Source organism: Chroicocephalus ridibundus, chromosome 12, assembly GCF_963924245.1.
Source record: "Chroicocephalus ridibundus chromosome 12, bChrRid1.1, whole genome shotgun sequence".
In the NCBI taxonomy this organism is placed as follows: Eukaryota; Metazoa; Chordata; class Aves; order Charadriiformes; family Laridae; genus Chroicocephalus; species Chroicocephalus ridibundus.
The window spans coordinates 7,100,296-7,121,144 of NC_086295.1; the positions used below are offsets into that span (position 1 = coordinate 7,100,296).

At 42.8% G+C, this 20,849-nt stretch overlaps 1 protein-coding gene across 4 annotated transcripts; it reads left to right on the forward strand.

Moving 5' to 3' along the window:
- Positions 1-7,045: 7,045 nt before the first annotated feature.
- Positions 7,046-20,604, forward strand: CBLN4 (cerebellin 4 precursor). 4 transcript variants are annotated; one of them, XM_063350303.1, is made up of 5 exons: positions 7,243-7,320; positions 7,727-8,359; positions 10,019-10,135; positions 12,951-13,086; positions 13,178-18,380. In XM_063350303.1, exons 2-5 carry the CDS (start codon positions 8,084-8,086, stop codon positions 13,384-13,386), a joined length of 738 nt encoding a protein of 245 aa, XP_063206373.1. In that variant the 5' UTR covers positions 7,243-7,320; positions 7,727-8,083; the 3' UTR covers positions 13,387-18,380. The 4 variants fall into 4 exon arrangements, with proteins under 4 accessions (XP_063206375.1, XP_063206372.1, XP_063206374.1 ...); XM_063350305.1 differs by lacking the exon at positions 13,178-18,380 and adding an exon at positions 20,496-20,604 and having other exon boundaries at positions 7,046-8,359; XM_063350302.1 differs by having other exon boundaries at positions 7,046-8,359.
- Positions 20,605-20,849: the final 245 nt, after the last annotated feature.

The following is a 20,849-nucleotide window of genomic DNA, read 5'->3' on the forward strand; positions in this document are numbered from 1 at the left end:
AAGAATTGGGTCAAATTTTCTCCTCTTCTTCTAGCCCTGACGACCCCTGTCAAAACAAATGAAAAAGAATAGGAAAAATAAGAGGAAATGGAAGGAAAGTGGGAATGTTGAAAATACCACAACAAAACAAATGTCAAGATATTTCTTTTGAAGCTTGTTCTTCAGAAACTATCCAACATTTAATTATAAAAAGTCTGTAGACAAAACAAACCTCTCTACTTTTCTCAAAGAAGGGATTAATTTGGCCTAAGACCATTTATTTCTTCGAAGTGGAAAGTTCACTTTTGGGGGTTGATCACCGAGTTGTTTTGTTCCTTTACACCTTTGCTTTGGTTAATTCATTTTAAAGAAATAATTTATTCACTCAGCTTTGCTCATTTAGGCCTCTCCATCTGGAGCTTTCCTGTGCTTGTTGCACAACTGTGCCATCCCAGCTTGCCTCAACACCAGCCCCTGCCAGCAGCTTGACCACAGCAGAAAGGTTAAAAAAAACCTGTTGGAGGAATGGAGAATAGTTGTTGGAAGCCCGATACTGGGGAGAAGTAGTAAAAAAAAATGCCATGGCACGGTTCTGTCCCAGTGGCTAAGGTGTTTCTAGAGATTTGGAGGTCTGTGCCCAGCTTTAGAGATCGACCCTTATGATATTTATTCTAAAATGAGAGGAGAGGAACCAGCTACTTGAAGGTACCCTAGTGTGACTTTTATATGTTTCTCAATAGTGTGTGAATGTAGCAGGACCATCCGATATGACCCGTGCTGCAAGGAGGCTGGAAACTACTCTGAGCAGCAAATGGATGCAATGAAAATTGGTAAGTTAAAACCCGAAACCTGTAATATATAAAAAACCAGGTTTTTTTCTTCTGTTAGAGTTGGCACATCTCAATAGATGGCACTAAAAATCCAAATGCGAAGCCACTCCCTGTGGCTTTCTCCCTGAATATCACCACAAGTCTTCCACCCAGTCCTTTAAATATCAAACAAGCAATACAACCAATGGACAGTCTCTTAACTCACTATCTTTGACACTTCTTTTAACGCAAACTATTCCCGCAGCAACACTATTTTTAGTTTTTCATTGGTTCTTGCTATGAAAACCACTCAGTGAGAAATTTATCTGGGACGAACTTTCCTGAGGGGAGGTAATCTGTGTACCTCGATAGATGTCAAAGGAGATGCACTAAATTACACCACTTCAGGACCTAATTTTTCTGTGGTTTCCTTGACAATAAATTAGCAAAATATATCCACAAAATGTATTCAACAGTTTAAGCTAAATTGACTGCCAGCAGATTGCTGAAGCCTTTGCAAACTCCATCCTGAGTTCACTGTAAACACCTTGCTCAGTGAAATGGTTCTGAAGCTCAGAGCAACTAATAAACCATATTGCTTCCCTTCCCTCCTGCTAAAAGGGAAACATTTTCCTGCTAGGCTATTTTTCCGGTTTTCCGACTGTGTCATGTGATTTTATTCCATTTGGGCAAAAAACCCCACACTTCTTGCCTCATTAAAATGCAATTGTAAAGTCTAAGATCATTGCATAGGTCAGCACAGCTCTTCGCAAAATTATTTATTTCATAAAATTGCATAAATGGATCAGGTAAATCAGTTGAAACCATGAAAAAAAAGAGGTTTGTTTTTTTTTTTTTTGCTAGACATGAACTGAAATGCAATATTAAAATGTGAATTAAATTTTCCTTTATAATAAGTTATATAGCTGCAAGTACATCTTATAAAGGCAGTTAATGTACGTAAGTTGATATTATGGTCGTAGTCCACCAAAGCCCTGTTTTTACAAGAGGGCTAAATCTCTAAGTAAAAGAGATTTACTGGAAATATTTTGAATAAAAAATAAACACAAGAAATAATAAACTATTTGTGGATAGCCCAGCCAAAATTAATGCGGAAGTTTACTGGTATATTGATGTTGCAAACCATTGACTGTTACCTAGGATCTATGAAGGAGTAAAAAGAACCTACAGTTCAAATTTTGCTCTCAGTTTTACACTGATGTAAATCCAGACTAAGTCTATTGGACTCAGTGTAACGGCAGAACTATGGAATATTTCCACATCTATCAAAGAGTAACAGCAGAAACGCGCTGCCGTAAGGAGTCGCAGGATCCGGCCATGAGCATTTCAAACCCTGATTTGCACTTTGTGCTTGGGCCTGAAGTGTGCTGGCGTTTGCAATACTGGCCAAATAGGAGGTTTGGCTGCGTAGGGAATGCTGACTAAAGACCTGAAATGCCAATGCTGTCAGCATCTCTGAACAGTTTTACCTTTACACACATGCAGACATCCTGCTGACTTCATTTTCTTAATCGCCTCTAAAATTCACACAGAATTTTAAAATTCTGATGGCCATCAAAACACAAATTTGTTATAGCAGAGTGCCAGGGAAATTAAGGAAGCCCAACAAATATAAGTAGACAATGTCTTTTCATTGGTTTCTCTGCTTTGCTGCTGCAGAAAGTTTAAAAACATTCTTGAAGATGGAATGGAATGGAATGGAATGGAATGGAATGGAATGGAATGGAATGGAATGGAATGGAGAGAGGTACATTAAAAATAGGCAAACATACAGAAAAAGCTTACTTAAAAAGCCAAGCAAGGTTGTCTTTTAGATTAAAATAAAGCAAGGAAAATCTAGGTCTGATTCTGCATCTGTCTGAATTAAATAGCAAAACTTTTCTTCGTTTTAGTCGTTCCAGCCATATGCATACATACGGCTGAAGATTTTGTTATATTCCTATGGGATCTCTTTACATTTTATGCCTAAATAAATGAAGTGAAATTTACTTCATAAAATATTTACGGAATCTTCTTAAGAACCATTAAGCTCATTAGCCAGGTGAATTCGTTTTTGGATTTGGCCAACACACTGTGTAACTAGCTGCGAGCCACAGGGCCAGCTGTCTAGGAGACGAGTTAGTCTGTACGGGAGCCAGCAGCCAGATGGAGACGACAGCCAACTTAGGAAATACAATATTTAGCCTGAAAGAATGTGGAAAGATGGTAAAAAGTCTGATGACCGAGCTCCATAAACACAGGTTTGAATCACCATCAGTATTCTGCCTTTGAATCCAGCCTTTCTGCCCCCTCTCCCCCCGCCGGTTCCCCCCGCGCCTCCTCGTGAGGATGAGTTCAGCAAAGAGCCAAGGAGCGCAGGACCGGAGCCGGGGTCTCATCCCAGGGGGAGGCTGATGGGTGCTCCACCTGCTCACTACCAAACCGTGTTACACATTTCAGCAAACAGAAAGCTCAGCCTGACAGAAGGGAAATATAATTAGGATAAAGAAAAAAGCAAAGGAGGGGAAGGAGGGCTCCTGTTACCGAGGGGTTCGGAGGATTCATAAGGCCTCTAGACACAAGCAAGAAGCTCAAAAGCAGGAGAGGAAGTCTGAGGCAGATTATTTCTCCCTTTTGTAAGGCAAATGACTAATTATACAAAGCAAGGGTTTTTTTTCCAAAGAGATTTGAAAAGTATCATGCGATATTGATACAGAAATTGTATTTAATGCAGCTTTACAAGCCAAGAGGTAAAAGAAAATGTAAATGTAAACATGGTGTTTTCTCCTTACTCTCCCTGAGACTCTTCCCTTTGCCAGAAAGATGCCCAAAACACCTGCAGAAAGGTCCTGTGAAAGAGCAAAATACTTCCAACTGGAGATGGTTTTAGGCTTCTATGGTATGTGTCCAGAAAGGGAAAGAAACTCTGAGCCTAATCTAACTGACTTTCCATTCTTGAGCATTGTTGCTATTTATTTTACTCATCCTTCTTTCAAAGGAAGAAAAAAAATAAATCCCTGTTAGAGGGAGCTGGATCAATACTAAGAAATTCTTTGTCGGATGAAATAAGAACAATCATTAACCTTGCTGCTTATGAATTAAATGCAAACTTCACTTTTCAACTCGTCTCTCCAGCATCCCCAGCAAACTTCCCTCCTTTTGTTCAGCAATTAAAATCCAGCCCAACCACCCAAACAAACATTGCTACTAATAACCTTTAAGCTCTCTTCCTGCAGTGTGGGTGGGAAAAAAAGGAGGAGGCATTTCATGATACGGTTCAGGTATTTTGGTGACGGGGGCTCTTCAGTCTGTTTATTTAGGCGTGGATTTGGGGCTGGATTACGTATGTTATTTATAGATCCAATCTCTCTGTTCATGTGAACAAAGTTCGCGGCCGCGCCAGCAGCTCCGCGCCCGTCGATGCGTGGGCTCCCCTCGGCCAAGCCCAGGCCCTGCCTTCTGCACGCAGCTGGCCGCGGGATCAGCCATAACTGCCCGGTTATCAGCTTGGAGATTATTGATAGCAGGCTCTGGTCTCCATTTAAGGGCTTGATCCATTGCCTCCAAGCATTTGCTTTAACTGTCACCATTACTCTCTGAATTGTGATTGGGAGCCACGTCTGAGCAGTCAAAAATTACCTTATCCACAGCATCGTTGAGTGTTATGCTTTTCTTTTGGATGTCTGAGAATGCTAACTTTATTGTAGGTTCTATTAATTTTATTTTTAGGAAGAATTCAATGTTTATTTTCAGTTCAGAATCTGCTCCCTTCTTCACGTGATCTTTATTAGCAGCCTCATTTAATTGGGCTGCCTTCAGATTAGGGTACCACTGATGTGAAAATTAAATGCCATCTGCCAAAGCATTTTTTGAAACTGTTGATATTTCTGCAAATGTAATCCACACCGCAGACAGAGTCCACTTCAGTCTCCTTTCCCAGGTGATAAGAAGTATTCATCATTAATGTATGTCTTATGTTATCTGTGCAGACTGACAGTTAGTTCTAAGAGAATTTCTGTTATATTTTCAGGTTTTTCCAGAATAGATTGTATGAGATGAGGAGCACTCAGCTTTTGCAGACCCTGATCTCAAAAGAAGGTTTATAACCGCATGCAAAACGTGTGTGCAAATTTGCTCCTAAACTTGCATTTAACTTTATGGCAGCTGAGCTCTGAAATGAGGTAGCTGTGTTCACGAATGGCTGTAATTAGTTAGCTGCATCCTTCCTCACTAATTTGGTCGTGCAGCTAAAGTAACCTGCATGTACAGAAACGCGTGCCCCGCTGCGGGAGAGCAGCACCGGAGCGGGAGGTGCTCCTCAGCCTGGCTTGGTCTGCGCCTCGGCGCCTGCTCTGCGCAAAGCAGGTCCCCGGGTGTTCGGCTGAGAGAAGGGGAATGGGAACGCGGCGTGGCCAGGCCAGGCTTAGCGGGTGCCTGCACCTGCGGCCAAGGAAATAGGAAAGTCAACTTGAGAAAAATCTGATTCAGCTTGTACCTTGCCTCCCTGATCGGTTGGGGTTTTGATATTGTTTTCCTTTTTTTCCCACTTCCTTCATCTGAGTTTTGGCTGTTTTCTGCTTTTTCCATTTTTCCTCCACTACAGAGACAGTTGATGTCATTGTCCACAACAAAATGGAATTAAAACAACTTGTCTGAAATCATTGTAAAGTTTTTAATCTCCAAAAAATGATTGATCTTTTAAAATTGCCAGCAGTTTCGAATTCCAATCTAAATTTATGTACGTGTTATACATCTATTTGCCGTTGTTTGTGCAGTGTTAAAAGGCTACTCAGCAGCATGAGGTACAGAAGAGTTTTTAAGCAGGAGATGTTGAAATAGTGTGGAATTATTTATACATTTGTATTTATTTACAAAACATTGCGGCACAAAATCTTTTCCTGTTTTCATACCGCTTTGTTCTGCAAGAGTCCTCCAGACAGGTGTGCCTGCGCATCGGCCTAAATCTTTTAATCTGCAGATGCAATTTCTACAAAAGGGACAAAGTTGTGCTGCAAGTATTTGCTTTATTTCTTGTTCCCTTCCCTTGTTTACAGCAAGTGGTACTTCTCAGCTTGACTCTTCTATCCAGCTTTGTTGGTGTCGCTGAATAAGAGGATATTGATGCATTCCTAGAAAACAGTAAAATTCCTTTTTACCTCTTGTGTGGCCAATGGGCTTCCTTAAAACTTGAGTCTGACTTTCTGCATTTTGAAGAGTATTGTATTTGTTGCTAGCTGAGAGGACTGTTGGCTGCTTTATGGCTTCTTGAAGACTTTGCTGAGTTCTGCAGACTTCCTGCTTCGCCCTCAGTTCTCCACGTCAGCTGAAAACCAGTCCCAGCTCACGTTTGCCCGCAGAAAGCCTTGGCGTTCAGTAGAGAGTGGGTTTCAGTGCTTTTTATTACTCTTCTTAGTATCCTGTTGCTTTTTTAATTTCTTTTGGCTGCTAGTGTCCAGATTTATGGCCAGCATTTGTCAGTGCATGGAGCTGAGGTGCTGCGCGAGCTTTCTGTATCCCAAGCCTCCTCCTCTACAGAACGGGAGGCATTGAGATGTGCTGGCATCCACTGCTCCAAAACAGATCAGCAGCTTTTTCCCAGCTGGGTTTGAAGGGTAGAAAAGCTGCACCCAGATAGACATGGCTCTGGACAAGAAGGGAATGAACGGTGCTGGTGGTTAATGGTTGACATTGGACATATTTGTTGCAAAGCAGTTATAGGCAAAAAAAAATTGTTGCACTGAAAGGTATCTATCTAAAAATCATATGCTCAATTTCTTACAAACTATTGGCACTGTGTTGTTGTTTTGGATGGAAATCTGTTTAGCCAGTGCTGCTTCTGGGAGCACTGTATCATTTCTGTCAACCCCTGAAGAGGGTGTAAGTTTCACCGTGAGACTATTTCACATGGGACCAGGTGATGCAGAAGAGATGTTCTCTAGAAGCCATCAGCAGCACCATACCAGTCACGTTTTTAATAATCTTGAAAAACGTGGGAGTACTAGGCTAAGGTAGCTGCTCACTCTTCCAATCCTTTCAGCACACATCAAAAAAAGAAACACTAGACAGAGATGTCTAATCAAAATACTACCAGAAGCTGCCATTTGGCAGCACCATGAGGTGGTACCTGGCAACGTTAATTCTCAAAGAGCAGACAGCAAAGTCCTATCAGAGATCTAAGTGTGTAAGTGACTGGCTTTGAGGAGGGCTGCTTCCCTCCTGGCTGCATGACGGCAATCAGTGGCAGCGTGCACGGGGTCGGGGTGTCATGCCCAAACGCAAGCTGCAAATACACACACAGGAGGTCTCTGCCCTGGGAGGTTCCTCCAGGTTTAGATGCCGCCTTTCAACCAGGCTGCAGTTCTTTCCCCCTCCTCCTTTTGAAAACGGGGGACGTGGCAATGTTCTGTTGATTTCCCTTTGGCTTTGTAGCTGCTTAAAAAGTTGCCTGGGAAGAGAAGCGTGTGTGTCTGCGTTAGGGGGCAATTCCAAGAGGAGGGTCTCTAGTAATGAAGCGTCGTATTTGCCCAGCTAGGTGAGAGCTGGGCAGGTTTGTTATGACATAACTCTTTGGGGGGGGTTGTGGCAGAGAAAGGTGGAGAGAGAAAGAGAGAGAGAGAGAGAGAAAACTGGTGTCTGCAGCACCCCGGCAGTGATATCAGACACAGGATCTGGCAGCTTTGGGGTAAGCTACCACCTCTCCGCTCCACCGCTCAGAGCATCCTGGATCTCCAGCTCAAAGGGGAGAGCGAGCCAGCAGCGGCAATCATGGCAACGTCAAATGGTTTTATTTCTTCATGACCTCTCTCTTCTCCTCTCTCTCATCAATAATCCACCTGAGGGCTTTTTTTCCCCACCCTCACCCCCCTCCTAACTCTCTTTTTTGATGTGGAGAGAGGGGAGAAAAGGGGGCACTGGAAAGTGTTTATTTTGTTCGGCAGCTTTTTGCGGCGTGTTTTAAAGAGCTCGTGAAAGGACCCGTGTAAAGAAAGCAAGAAAGAAGGGAAAAAAAAAAAAAAGCCACGAAGTGGTGGCGGGGGGGAGGAGGAGAAGAGAAGAAGGAGAGAAAACAAGAGACAGAGGGAAGAAGCCGGAGGAAAGAAGACTTTCAGCGCGGCGTTGCCGGGAGGTGCGGGTGTGTGTGCGCGGGTGTGTGTGTGCGGGGGTGTGTGTGTGTGTGTGCGGGTGTGCGTGCGGGTGTGTGTGTGTGTGCGGGGGGAGCGGCTGCCGGCGCTGCCTCCCGCTGGTGCGCGGCGCGGTGGCCGGAGCGGGGCGCGGAGCGGCCGCGGGTGCGGACCATGGGCTGGCGGCTGCTGCCCGCCGTCCTGCTGGCCCTGGCGCTGGGCGGCCCCGCGGCGCGGGCGCAGAACGACACGGAGCCCATCGTCCTGGAGGGCAAGTGCCTGGTGGTCTGCGACTCCAACCCGGCCACCGACGCCAAGGGCTCGTCCTCCTCCCCGCTGGGCATCTCCGTGCGGGCGGCCAACTCCAAGGTCGCCTTCTCGGCCGTCAGGAGCACCAACCACGAACCCTCCGAGATGAGCAACAAGACGCGCATCATCTACTTCGACCAGGTGAGCGGCGGGGCCGGGGGGGGATCCCCGCGGGGCCGGGGTGCCCGTGCCCCCCGCCGGGACGCGATCAACAGGTGCCGCCGCCCGCTCCCCCCGAGGGCCCCCCCCGACTTCGCCCGTTTCCTTAATTCCGGCAGAAAAGTTGGGGTGCGGGGGGCGGCTGCCTGCGGGGAGCCCCTGCGGAGCCCCCGCGCCCCGAAGCTGCAGAAACGGAGGGGCCGGGCAGGTGCTACCTGGAGGCTCGGGGATAGCCGGGGCCACCGCCCCCGCGGAGGGCATGTCACGCCCCGCAGGAGTTCGCCACTTGCCCGCCGGGGCGGAGCGGGGCGCGGGGCGGCCGCCGTCGGGGCCGCGGGGGCCGGGCGCTCCCCGGGGGCCGCCGGCTGCGCGGTGGATGGGTCCAAGTGAGTTATTGGGGTGGAGCGGAGCCCAGCGGGTCCCCGAGCGGCCTCCGCGGGTCTTTGCCGCGGTGAGGGGCGGCCGGAGAGGCGGGGGCAGCAGCCGGGCTGTGCCAGCATCCCGGAGGCAGCCCTCGCTGGGCAGCGGGCGAGGACGGGGCCCGGGGTTTGCTGAGGTGCAAGCAGCCTACGCAGGTTTTACACGGCTTGTGCGGCCTTTGAGAGGGGAAAGAGGAACAAATGTTAAGGAAAAATCATTTAACTTTTCCGTAACAGTCACAGGTTCATTGTACAGCCCCGCTCAGCTCAGTCACTAATATTAAAATACAGATGCCAGCACACATCTCATACGCCAGCTCCTGTCCTAGGGCAAGCCCCAGGTAATTGAGATTGGTGGTTATTTTGCTTCCTATACCGTATCATAATGAGCAGTAAATTGTCGTGACAACTGAAGGCGGATATGTCACGTAGCTTAATGCTAGCAATGTAAATTACCCTAACTTCATGGACATTCCTACTAGCTTTCTAGGGCTGTGTCTGGCATAAAGGAGCCTGAAAATACAAATTAAAAATAAAGCATAACTAAGTGGAAAGAAAGAAAAATGTAGTCATTAAAGAAGATATTTAGCATATGGATGATGCAGTCGTTTAATATGTTCCGCTCTGTTACTTGTCTCTGTTTAATCAAACCCAAATTATTATTAGTGCTTACAAAACAAATAAAGCAGCCAAGGCTCACAGCCAGTTTTTGCTCAGATGCCAGGTATTCCAGTAACTCAGTCTGCCTATAAACTGGTGAATGAATTATATCATTCACATACAATCTTCCTCTCACAGCTTGAGACTTTCAGGAAGATGGAGTTGACTTGACCATTGGTTTTTAGCCAAAAGCAATATGCCACTCCCTGAATTAGTGTTTTGATGTCATTTTTAGGGAACGATGAGCAAAACTGTTTTTTCTTAATCTTCTCTAAACATGTATAGAAGAAAGGTCCTGCAGGTATGATACAGTAGCAGGTATGATATGGTAGCAAAGTAAGACGTATTTTCCACCCTACTTTATTAATAATAAAGTTGTACTATAAATATAACTAAATATCCATTTTTATGAGTAATATTGCAACTTAATTGAGAGAACAATGAATAAAACAGCATAGATGTAGATTAAAAAATTTCCATGGGTGAATGGTTTTTAGTCTGTATTTTTTATTTAGCACTGAATACCTGTACTAATTCCCATGCTGTATTTTGTTGTTTGTAGATCCTAGTAAATGTGGGCAATTTTTTCACGTTGGAGTCCGTCTTTGTAGCACCAAGAAAAGGAATTTACAGTTTCAGTTTTCACGTAATTAAAGTCTACCAGAGTCAAACAATTCAGGTATGTTGATCAAATACAACTACAAACTCTCTTACTTAAATTGTTTATTTAGAATAGGATCTTACCTGAACACAAGAGTATTTGAAATACTTTCAAGGAAAAATAGCTTAGTTTAAAGCAAGCTGTGGCACAGAGTTCCTAACAGTACAGTGAATACATTTAAACTGAACAGCTGTAGTAAGGCAAGATCCTCACCTCGGATAAATTGCCGTAGCTTCACTTCTACACCGTAACTGACTATCTGGGGTGATATAAAGTATTAAGTAGAATGAATCACCCAAGAGTAAAAGAGAGCTCTAAAGTCCATTTAATTGCATAAATACTATATCAGAGTCATATTTTGCTACTGGTTAAACTCACTGCCTCGAACACAGGAGTTCCGGGGATATATACCAGATTTCATCATTTTTGTAACACTTTGTGAGCTGGCTGACAGCTGGTGATGCCAGGTACGTGTTTATGACACCAGTCTGCTGTGGACCGAGGTTAGTTAAGGTGGCCTACTTGTTCTATACTACACCGACATGTTATACCTCTACAGGGATGTCTTCTAGGGAACCTTTATCGCGGTTTAAACTTTTTTTTCACCATATAATACATAAAAGATGTGTCATATATTAAAAAAAAAAAAAGAGTGATTCTCCACTTTCTTCTGTAGCCTAATAGCAGCTGAACTACCTAATTAAATACAAGTATGTACTAGCTTAGAGGAAAAGCCTTTAAGTTCCTGAACAACCCCTCACTGAGACAACAGTAAATTTGTTAAGCTACATTCCTTAATCTTCATGCCAGGTCATGCAATTTCTGTGACATACATACTGGCTTTCTAGATCTGGAATAACATCTGTGGCTCCCCTTGTTTCCCCCCATGAGACCACCAGGTTCATAGAAGTATCTGATGTTTTTCCCCTGATGTGTCTTGCTCCTGAATATGGTTTTCAGTGTAGAAGGCTGAGATGAAACTGTTTTCTGCAGGAGGAGTGATCAGCCATTTCTTTGTGGCAGCTCTGGCTTTGGGTTGCCGGTAAAGCTCCTGAGAAAAGCATAAATGGTAGAGACGGCAGAGAAAGGCAGCGCGAGACACAGTCATATCCCTGGTGAAATTTGCCTTCAGTTTACAATAGGAAATCATGGTTTCATTCAGGTCGATGACAGAAGTCTTAAATGAAATATTGACCTCTTGAAAATCTCTGTAATGAGCTCATAAGCGATTTACTGTGCTCAGACTTCGTTCCTTTCACTCTCTTAAATGCTGAAGGTTGAAATGGCCTAGAATAACTATATGTCAGCCAGCCACACTGTATTTAAAATACATATTGCCAAGAAAGATCTCAAGGCTTGGATTCTGGAAGTCCAGTGCGGACTTCGGTGTTCCACATACGAGGTACTCAAACCTGGGAGGCTGGGGCTCGTAACAGGGCATGTTACAACCGGTGACATGGCCTGAAATCTTTCATAGATCAAGAGTTTCTAAAGTGATGGACAAGTTTTGCTGGCTCTATTTTGGCATAGTTAATGTGAGACCATCTGGTGCAAACCTGTGATGTGTCTTCTGCTGTGATTCAAAATAGCCGTGAGATGATCTGCAGGGAAACCTGACCTAGAGATGGTACAGAAGGAGTGAGATAAACCAAAACCAAGCAATGAGTAAACTCTTGATGCCCTTTTTTTGTGTGTGTGATAACTAGGGGGGAGGACTGAAAGCCATTGCAGTGGAGCAAACCAGCTCGAGTCTCGGCCACACGCAGACTTAAACACCACTGAATCACCTGAAGGCTTCCCACATAAGTGATGTTACCCTGCCCCCTGGAACATCTGTTAGTGCCATTAAATATCATTAAACTGAAATTGGTTCCCTGGGGACATCTGATTAAGTGGATTTCCCAGATAGGTGAATCCCAAATCAGGGCCAGATTCTGCTGCCCTGACTTATGCTGAGCACTAATTTATGCTGTGGCGACTCCCATTAAAATTAATGGGAGCATATGCACGGCCAGCATAGTTGATATGAATAAGCATTTCATAATTCACCCCTCTATGAATGCATTATAGCTGCTTAAAAAGAAAAGCAGAAGAAAGCTGATAGTTTGCCACTGGGGAAATGAAAAATGCCTGGATCTGTCCGTTCCCCCAGCCCCTGCCCATCTTTATTTACAGAGTGCCTGCGTGACGTTGCTTGCAGAGCAGACTGACTTTCAGAAGTGTTTTATAGGAAAATGGATTCGGTACCAAAACACGGCGCAGTGGTTCATAAAGCTAGAGGTCTGTTCTAGACTTTAAAACGAAGCTGCCGTCGGTAATGGGAGGGACACACAGTTCGCTCTCAGTGAAGTGGAAGCTCCCAGCCCACTGCAGCAGCTCCGACAGCTCATTAGGTGCCTCTGTCACCGCTCTGGGTGCCTAAGGCTCTTGAAAACGTCTTCTTTGCTAGTGCATGTCTGACTAACCCGTGAGCTAGGCAAAGTGAAACAAATGGTAATACCTCACAGTTCCACATCGCCGGAGAGTTACAACCACCAATGTGCCCAGGCAACAGATGAAAGCGATGTCGCGTTACCTTTCACAGCGGCTGGGCCCGGACCATGGCACGCAGTGGAGAGCGTTCCACCGACTTCGCTCAGCTGCAGCCATGAAACACGAATGCGCTTGCATGCTCCAAAAAAAAGTAATTCTTAGTTTAAAACAACAACAACAACAGCCACAAAGCAGTGAAGACTGGGACCTTAGCAGACCTCTTACACTGTAGTTAATATTCAGTGATAGTTCTTGATGCTTTTCTGTTAATTAGAGCTTTTCAGCGGTTTTTCTCTTGTAGGTTAATTTGATGCTAAATGGAAAGCCAGTCATTTCTGCTTTTGCCGGGGACAAGGACGTCACACGTGAAGCTGCCACTAATGGAGTCCTGCTCTATCTAGACAAGGAGGATAAGGTTTATCTGAAATTGGAGAAAGGTAATCTGGTCGGTGGATGGCAGTATTCTACGTTTTCTGGCTTTCTGGTCTTTCCCCTGTAAAAGTCAATTTTCCTGTGACATTCATCCAGGTGTGGACTCATCATTGCCTCTGTTACATGAAGATCATTTTATCATCACGGGATTGATGTTTCTTTATTGGTTTTTCATGGGTGAATATGGATTCTCTTTATGGATTTTGGCCCCATCCGAACTACTCAGAAGTTTCACAGAATTTTGTGTGTTTAAATACGATATATTTGGATTGAGACTAAAGCAGACAATAAATATCTATGCTTAATGTTACAGTCTAAAGCTGCCTGCAAGATTTATTCAGATTTCATTTACTGGACTTATTGGATTCATGGGAGAAGTGGATTTTCTTTGATTATGAAAAGACTGGCAACCAGGTCTATAATTTAGGAGAGTTTGAGTTCAGACTTCAATCAAGAGTTAGTGTGTTGCTGCCAAAGAACTGTATATTGATATATCGGTCATACATGTTTTTGTCACTGGGACTTAACTGACATGATCTATTCCATTGTCTTGAGAAAGGTAATTATTATTGATAAGTGGTTGACTTTAATTCTCCTCTGCGTGTAGTGTGTTGGACAGTTCACCCATATATTTATGCTCTGTCACCGGTCACAATCAAGTCCAGCTTCCATAAAGCTAAGAGGTTACGGTTGTATTTCAGTTGGATATTCTTTTCCACGTGCTGTTTTCTAAAAAGAAGAGCAGTTTATAACCATTAAGAAAAATATTCTTACCAGGGTTAAAGGTGATCATTCAGGCACAACTTTGCAGAACAGCTTTGCCCTGCAGGAAATCTCACACTTGTTCTTCAATTTTAATTAACATGATTGATAATAACTGCTTTATTAAAAACCTAAGGGATTCCTTCCTTAGACGCAACCACTTTATTAGCTGGAGATGAGATCCCCTTGTTTGTAATTATGTCTATTTTTCAAACCTTCTGTTGTGTTAAAGGTATCATCTGGTTTTGCCTTAACTCCACAACTGTATAAGATTTTAGATCATATGTTTAACAGATATTAAATCCAAATAGCCGGTACCTAACTTGGTGCAATATCTTTTTGGCTTTTTGTACAGGTCATATGAATTCATAAAATTATTTATTATATCACTGTTACATAATAAAGATTAATATATGTTAGCTGAATTTTTGACCTTTGGATTTTGGAAGTCACTTCATGCTATTTTTTTATTGGATAGAATTATTATATGCAAAGTGAAAGCTTTTGGGATTCACCAAAAATGTCCTGGGAAGCAGGCAAACTCTTATAGTTTAGTCTGGCAGAATCCTAGAGGTAATCAGAATGATCTAAAAATAACCTATGCATTTTATTTAAAAAACATTTAGGCAGAAATCCTGGCTTCGCTGAAGTTAGTGTTAAGAATCACATTGATTCCAAAGAATTTTGGACGAGACATGTGCTTTAGGTTTTGCCATCAGCATTAAAATCCAGTGCCATCAAATTGAATATCAATTAAAAATGATTTTCACAGGCACTGCTAATGAGACCTCCATCCCTCATGCCCAAACTATACACTGAATTCGATGGATATTTGTGCCTTGCATATCATAAAGTATATGGTTCTAAATTAAAAAACCAGTACATACTTGAGAATGTTCTGGATGGAGGCATATCCAGCAATCTGAGACCTTCTCTAAAAGCCATTTTAGGCTTGGATTTGCTGTTTTAGGTAATCTGTTTCCAATTTCTTCACTTGTTAGCCAAGTGCAGTGTAGGATATTGCTCGAAGCGCTCTAAATGGGTATTTCACTGATATAAAATCTAATGTATGGCTGGTTGATGCTCCTGATAAAAATGTCAGGGGATCAGCGGCACAGAACTGTGCCCAAATTCCTTATTTTTCTGGACCCAACATGCAGGATTTTTGGGGGAATTCCAGGAGGATAGGTGGGTACATCTGCACCCCTATGGGATACGTCAGATGAGGAGGTGATCTGTTAGACACGGTATCGTTTCTGTACAGACCACTGCAGGCTGGGAGGAAGTGCAAAGACATGGCAAGAAGGCGAATGATTTCCATTGCTGAAAAACAGAAAGTTCTCCATTGTGACTAATCAAAATGTAACACCACTGTACCCCAAAAGTATGTGTATATACTTGTATATCTAAAAACCCCTGGGATTGCAGCACGTGCTATGCATGATGTTATACAAAGGTTATTTGTGACAAGAGTTTATTTCAGAGGAGAACATCGGTATTTTGTGTAAAACCAGTAAAAGCTGAAAGCTCACCTTACCCATTGGTATATACGTTCCTACACAGACAGAAGAAAGACGGTATTAAAGGTGTCAGTATACTTTTCAGAATGATCAAATGTAGCTAACTTCTTTAGTTTGTAAACATATGATCTTAAAAGCTGCCTTTAGCATTCAGCAATAATACTGAACTATCTTAATATACTGTTGATTTCCCCTTGGCAAAACATTTCTGATTGCTTCAGAGTCATTAACGGTTATTTAAACTTTAACTAGAGTGGAGGAAGTTATTCAATTAAGGAGATACATTCTGATGGAAATGTCCTAAATTTTTCTCCTCAGCCTCTAAAATCAGAATTACTAACTAATTATTTTGCTAGTTAAAGGAAAAAAGAAAGGTTTCAGAGACATCCCTGTAAAACAGCTTGTGTTGTCTTCACACCGCTGAGCACCGACTCCACTCAGAGGTGGCCTCTGGAGATGGGAACGGCACTCCCCGTCTCTTAGCTCACGTTTGAACATTTTAATAAGAATGAACTGTGGGGTTTTTTAGATGACAATTTGAGCTCCTTTCCAGATCTTGAGCTCATTTTCATTGCGTCGTCCCACCCTTCAGTTATGTCAGTAGGAGTTTCTCCCCGAAGAGGTAACGCTAGCCGAGGTGGAGCTGGGTCTGGCAACTCCCGCTTTTCTTCTCTCTCTTTCCCCATTCCTTTTCCTTCCGTCTTTCTGTGTTAATGCTACAGTAGTTTTCTTGTTCAGAAGCAACAGCTCAGGAGACCCTTCAAATTTCAAAGGGTATTTAAGATTAGAGGCTTGATTTTTTTAAAAAAAGAACTTTAAACTCCATCGAGCTGCACTGTAAAGGTTAGAGCTGCATTTCTGATCCTGTTGAATTTGATGACACGAGGCTTATTGATTCTGGTGAGGGCAGAATTTCCCACTCCGTGTGCGTCCCTGCTACAGAGCATGCCGAGGATCTACACCCACACCCTTCAACATATACCCACTTTGCAGCCAACTGTGTAGCTTATATGGAAGGCTGAGGGTGCAAGAAAATTTGCTGGCCATGCATGGAGATTAATTTATATATTATCAGTGATCTCTTTACAAAGGAGATTAGTATTTTTACTGTTTAATCTATATTTCATTTATATTTCTATTTTATTCATATTTTATTACAAAACTATGGGGAAAAAAAATGAACCATATTGTTCTCCTCAGGTGCTGTAAATATTTTTTGGTAGAGCCAGGAATCCCCTGGTCTCCTGGATTCATCCTGTGTAGAAACTGCTCAGTTCTGTTGAATCCTGTTTGCCATGAAGGGCTTAGGCTATATACGCCAAATGACTGTGGAGCCAAAAAAGATGCCGTTTAAAAGACCCTGGGTAACCAAAGTGGTTTTGGAGCAGGCGCTGAGGTAGCTTTGAACATTTCACAAGCAGTTTTGTATTTACATAAAAAGGAAAAACTAACTTTGAGGCATAGAGAAGGAAAACCTGATATTTCTTTTTTTTAAAAGCAACGTTATGTATTTGTTTTGCGTTATGTCATTTTCAAGTAGCATGGGAACATTTTCTGAGTGTTAATTAAATTACTTTGGCCAGGTCATGGCAGAGTAAATATTGCAGCCTCAGGGTTACGACTGGGGAAAGGGAGCCGGGGCCTGGGAAATGAGCGGCGCCGTACGCAGAGTGCCACCTCAGCCACTGCTGGAGCTTGGTCCCGCTCACTTTGCCAAGTTGCTCCTTTTTCTGATACAAGGCATTTTTTTAAAAAACAAAGGATGTTTTTGGAGTGAATGGCATATTGCTGTATTTCCTCTTCCATATTATTTCTAGAAAGATGAATGCAGTGAAACAGGACGTTTTTAAATGCCCCAAGAAACTCACAATTAGCTGTCATCAACTCTGTCTTTTTTTTTCTTTTTGCAAGCTCCCAAAGGAACACATCTGCAGTATGTATAGTGTTTTTACAAGCAGGTTTTAGGATAGAGAAGATAAATGCAAGAAGCAGTATGTCATAATCACAACAAGGAAGCCGAACCATTAACGTGAAATATGGGCTGAAGCAGAGAAGCAGATATATGTTCTCCTCCTTTTATAAGGGTTTCTGAGTTGGTAACATCTTTTACTTTAGCAATTCATTACAGTTGCCCTTCATATTGCAAGAGCTCTTTATAATATTCAAATTCTTTGTCTTCTAAAGACAATGTTAAGCAGATGACTCAATGTAAATAAATGAAGATCCCCAGTGACAGAATTTATTGGCTGGCACACGCCACAACAACATATTTTTTGTACTACTGCTGTCCAGATGGAAAAGGCTCCTTTGAGAAAAGACATTGTCTTAGACACTGAGCTGAAGTTATTTATCTGTTGCTGGTTAAGGGCGGGGGAACCCTTTCCTACCCTAGAGCACCAAGGGGAACGCATACAAAGAATAATGATAAAATCAGTCACCGTTATATAAGCGATGATGAGAATAATGGAAATGTGGCTTGAATAGTCTGTTTAGTGAAAGCTGTGATCTAAGGCGTTTGATGGAAGCAATCACTATTTTAATCTTCACAGTTTGGGGGAAGGGAAAAAGCCAGTTGCATCATTTTTTAACAGGTTCTATTCCTTTTATTTTTTTTTTCCTTTTTTTCCTTCTGCCTTGTGGTTCAGCTTAGCTGCAAAAAAAATAATGTGAGCAGGAATTATCTAAGAAAAGTTCATTTCTGAAGAGGGATGGGGAAGAGTTGTTTGTTTGTTTTTTTGTTTGTTTGGTTTTTTTCTGGTATCTGATGCGGGGGGAAAAAACCCAAGAAGTGAAGTGGAGGAAAATGACAAACTTGACTTAACCTAAATACATTCTTGACCTGTCATCCAGTTCAGTGAATTGCCTAAATATGTTCTGCTTATATGCGTAATACTTTTCTACAATGCATGATACTGACCCATCCTGTTAAGGCCACCGTATTGTGATCTGGTGGATTTTAATCCTGCTGGAGGAAACTAGATGTAGAAGTGTAGCACAGAGCACTGGAGACTGGCAAATAAAACAGCTTTATCTCTGTACTTACACGTGTGCCTGGATTTACTCCTACAAAGCAGGTCTGTCATCCCTGGGGCATTGCGCTGCAAAGGGCAAATGTGTGTTATGAACATCGACACACCCGAAAACAAGCTGAGAGTATGGAGATTTCTGACTTACTGCTGACACGAGTTAAAAACTGTACTCTAATCTCATTGTGAGGACATTTAAATGCGCTGTAGGGTCCAGCTGCTGCAAGGAGGCAGATCTCCATGGCTCCTGGGCAGAGTGACCAGAGCTCCGCGGAGGGGCCCAGACCTGCCCGTAGGTGGAGGGTCTGTATTGACCCAAGCGTTGGGGGCCTCTGTCGAAGTCAGAGCTGTGTTCTGACAGTCAGGCACGCTGTTAGCCGTCCTGGAGTTTTACTCAATATAAAAATCAATGGTTTGGGGTTTATTTTATCCCTTTCTTTGCAAACAAAGGTCTATTTACAGTGAACATATGGGATTCTCAAACAAAGGCAGTCTTTAAAATAACCAGTGTCTGAAAATAAATTTTTAAAAAAAGTTATTCTAAGTGTATAGCAAGGCTAAATTTCTCTTAAGTTGGAGGCATGCAATTAAGTAGCAAAGCAAATGAAAATAACAATACATCTGTGCTCTACTACACAACTAAACATAAAGGAGCGAAATTGATTCTGGCGTCTATCCCATGTACCTGCAAAACAGCTCAGAAGCTCAGTACCACCGTGTAGCACCTCATTACGCCGGCCGTTCCCACTGTGCAGCGGTAGAAGCAGCCACTGGGCAGCCTCACCCGGCCGCGGGGATACGGCTGCTGCTAACGAGCTGCGTTTCCACGGGAGGAAGGGTAGTGCTGGTGTCGGGGCATTTTCCTGGAACATGCGGGTTCGATGCGGCTCCTCCAGAGCCTCTCAAGCACCCCGGCAGACCCCAGCAGCCTCCGCGGTGCTCCTGCCTACAGCAGGTTGCATAATTTTACTTGAAACAATTCCTTACTAGGAATCACCATTTGAATCCTGTTGCTTACTGTTTGGAAAAAGCAGACACATTAGAAGAAATATATATTTTTTTTTCCAAATAAGAGGAGAGAATTGTTTCGGATCAAAAAGCTTCTGCATTTAATTTTAAACTCACTCTTTGAAAGATTACATTGGTTCAAATAGAAAAGGGAAAGAATTAAAACTGAAACAAAACATTTTAACTTTTGAAAGAAACATTTGAAAATAAAATGTTCAGGCTGCTCTAAAATGATATTTGTCACCAGAATTTCATTTGGATAATAATTATACAATTTTTGGAAATTCATTCAGGCTTTTTGGATGACCATATTACCAAAACTCTCTCTTTCCTTTATTTTTTTAACAGAAAGCAAAGGTTTTCCCCTTTCATCGTATTAATTGATTTGCTAAAGCATACAAAACTGTCTGTTGAAAGGTCTGCATGAAGATTTCATAAACTGTGGGGTTTTTTTATTTCACAATATATCTTTAATGTCATGGGGAACACTGTTTTCAGGGAGGATCAAACACTGCATATTTCCTCTGCTGAGAAAAACCAAATCATATTAAGCACACCTGTCTTAACGATTTCACTAGAGGCTCTTGTTATTCATGTTCAGTGAAATTTTCATGAAGACCTTTGACACTTTAGTGTGAGGGTGTAGAAGAGGGGGTCCAGCTTTCACATGAGACACTTTGTGCCTACAACCTGCCTGTACGTTCACCCTCAGCTATTATTTCCTAATATGCTGTTGGTGGCAGTCCGTTTTATTTGTTTATTTAACCTTTTTCATAGATTCAAACTCTGGTCATCTTGCCAGATGCTCAGAACTGGTTGAGTGTCTGGCCAAGAAGCGTAATCAGTCCCTGCAAAGCTTAGGAAGGGGGACGTTTTTCCTTTCCCCCTTGGAACACCAGGCACCATACTCCCTGCGTGCCTTTCCTCTCTGTGGACTTGCGGCCAACCAGAAATATTATATTGAAATCAATATCAAACGATTGATAAACATGTTGGCTTAGTTCAACAGATACTGGTGCAGGTGTTAGCTCAGTTAATCAGTCACTACATGATTTGGTCCTGTTGGGCAATTTTTTTTTTATTTTTCTTTTTCATAAGGTAAGACAACCAGAAGCTTCTGTGGGCACTGAAGAAAGACAGTAACCAACTGCCTGAGAAGGCATTCAACCCCAGGCCTGGCAACTGCAGAAAGTCACACAGAGCGGCCGTAGTCATCAGTACACAGGTGGAACTACCCCATGCAAGGCAGATTTATAGCTAGAAAGGCAGAGGATAATCTGATGTACAGGTAACCTGTTTAAGGACACCTCATTTCTCATTTCTTTGGGAGAAATATGCTCTGGTTCATTTCTAGAAAGCAAAACTGTGATCCAAATAATGAAAAGACTTGAAGAATGAATACCTAACCCACAGGATTATTAAGGCAGTCGCTGCAGTATAAGAGAAATGAAT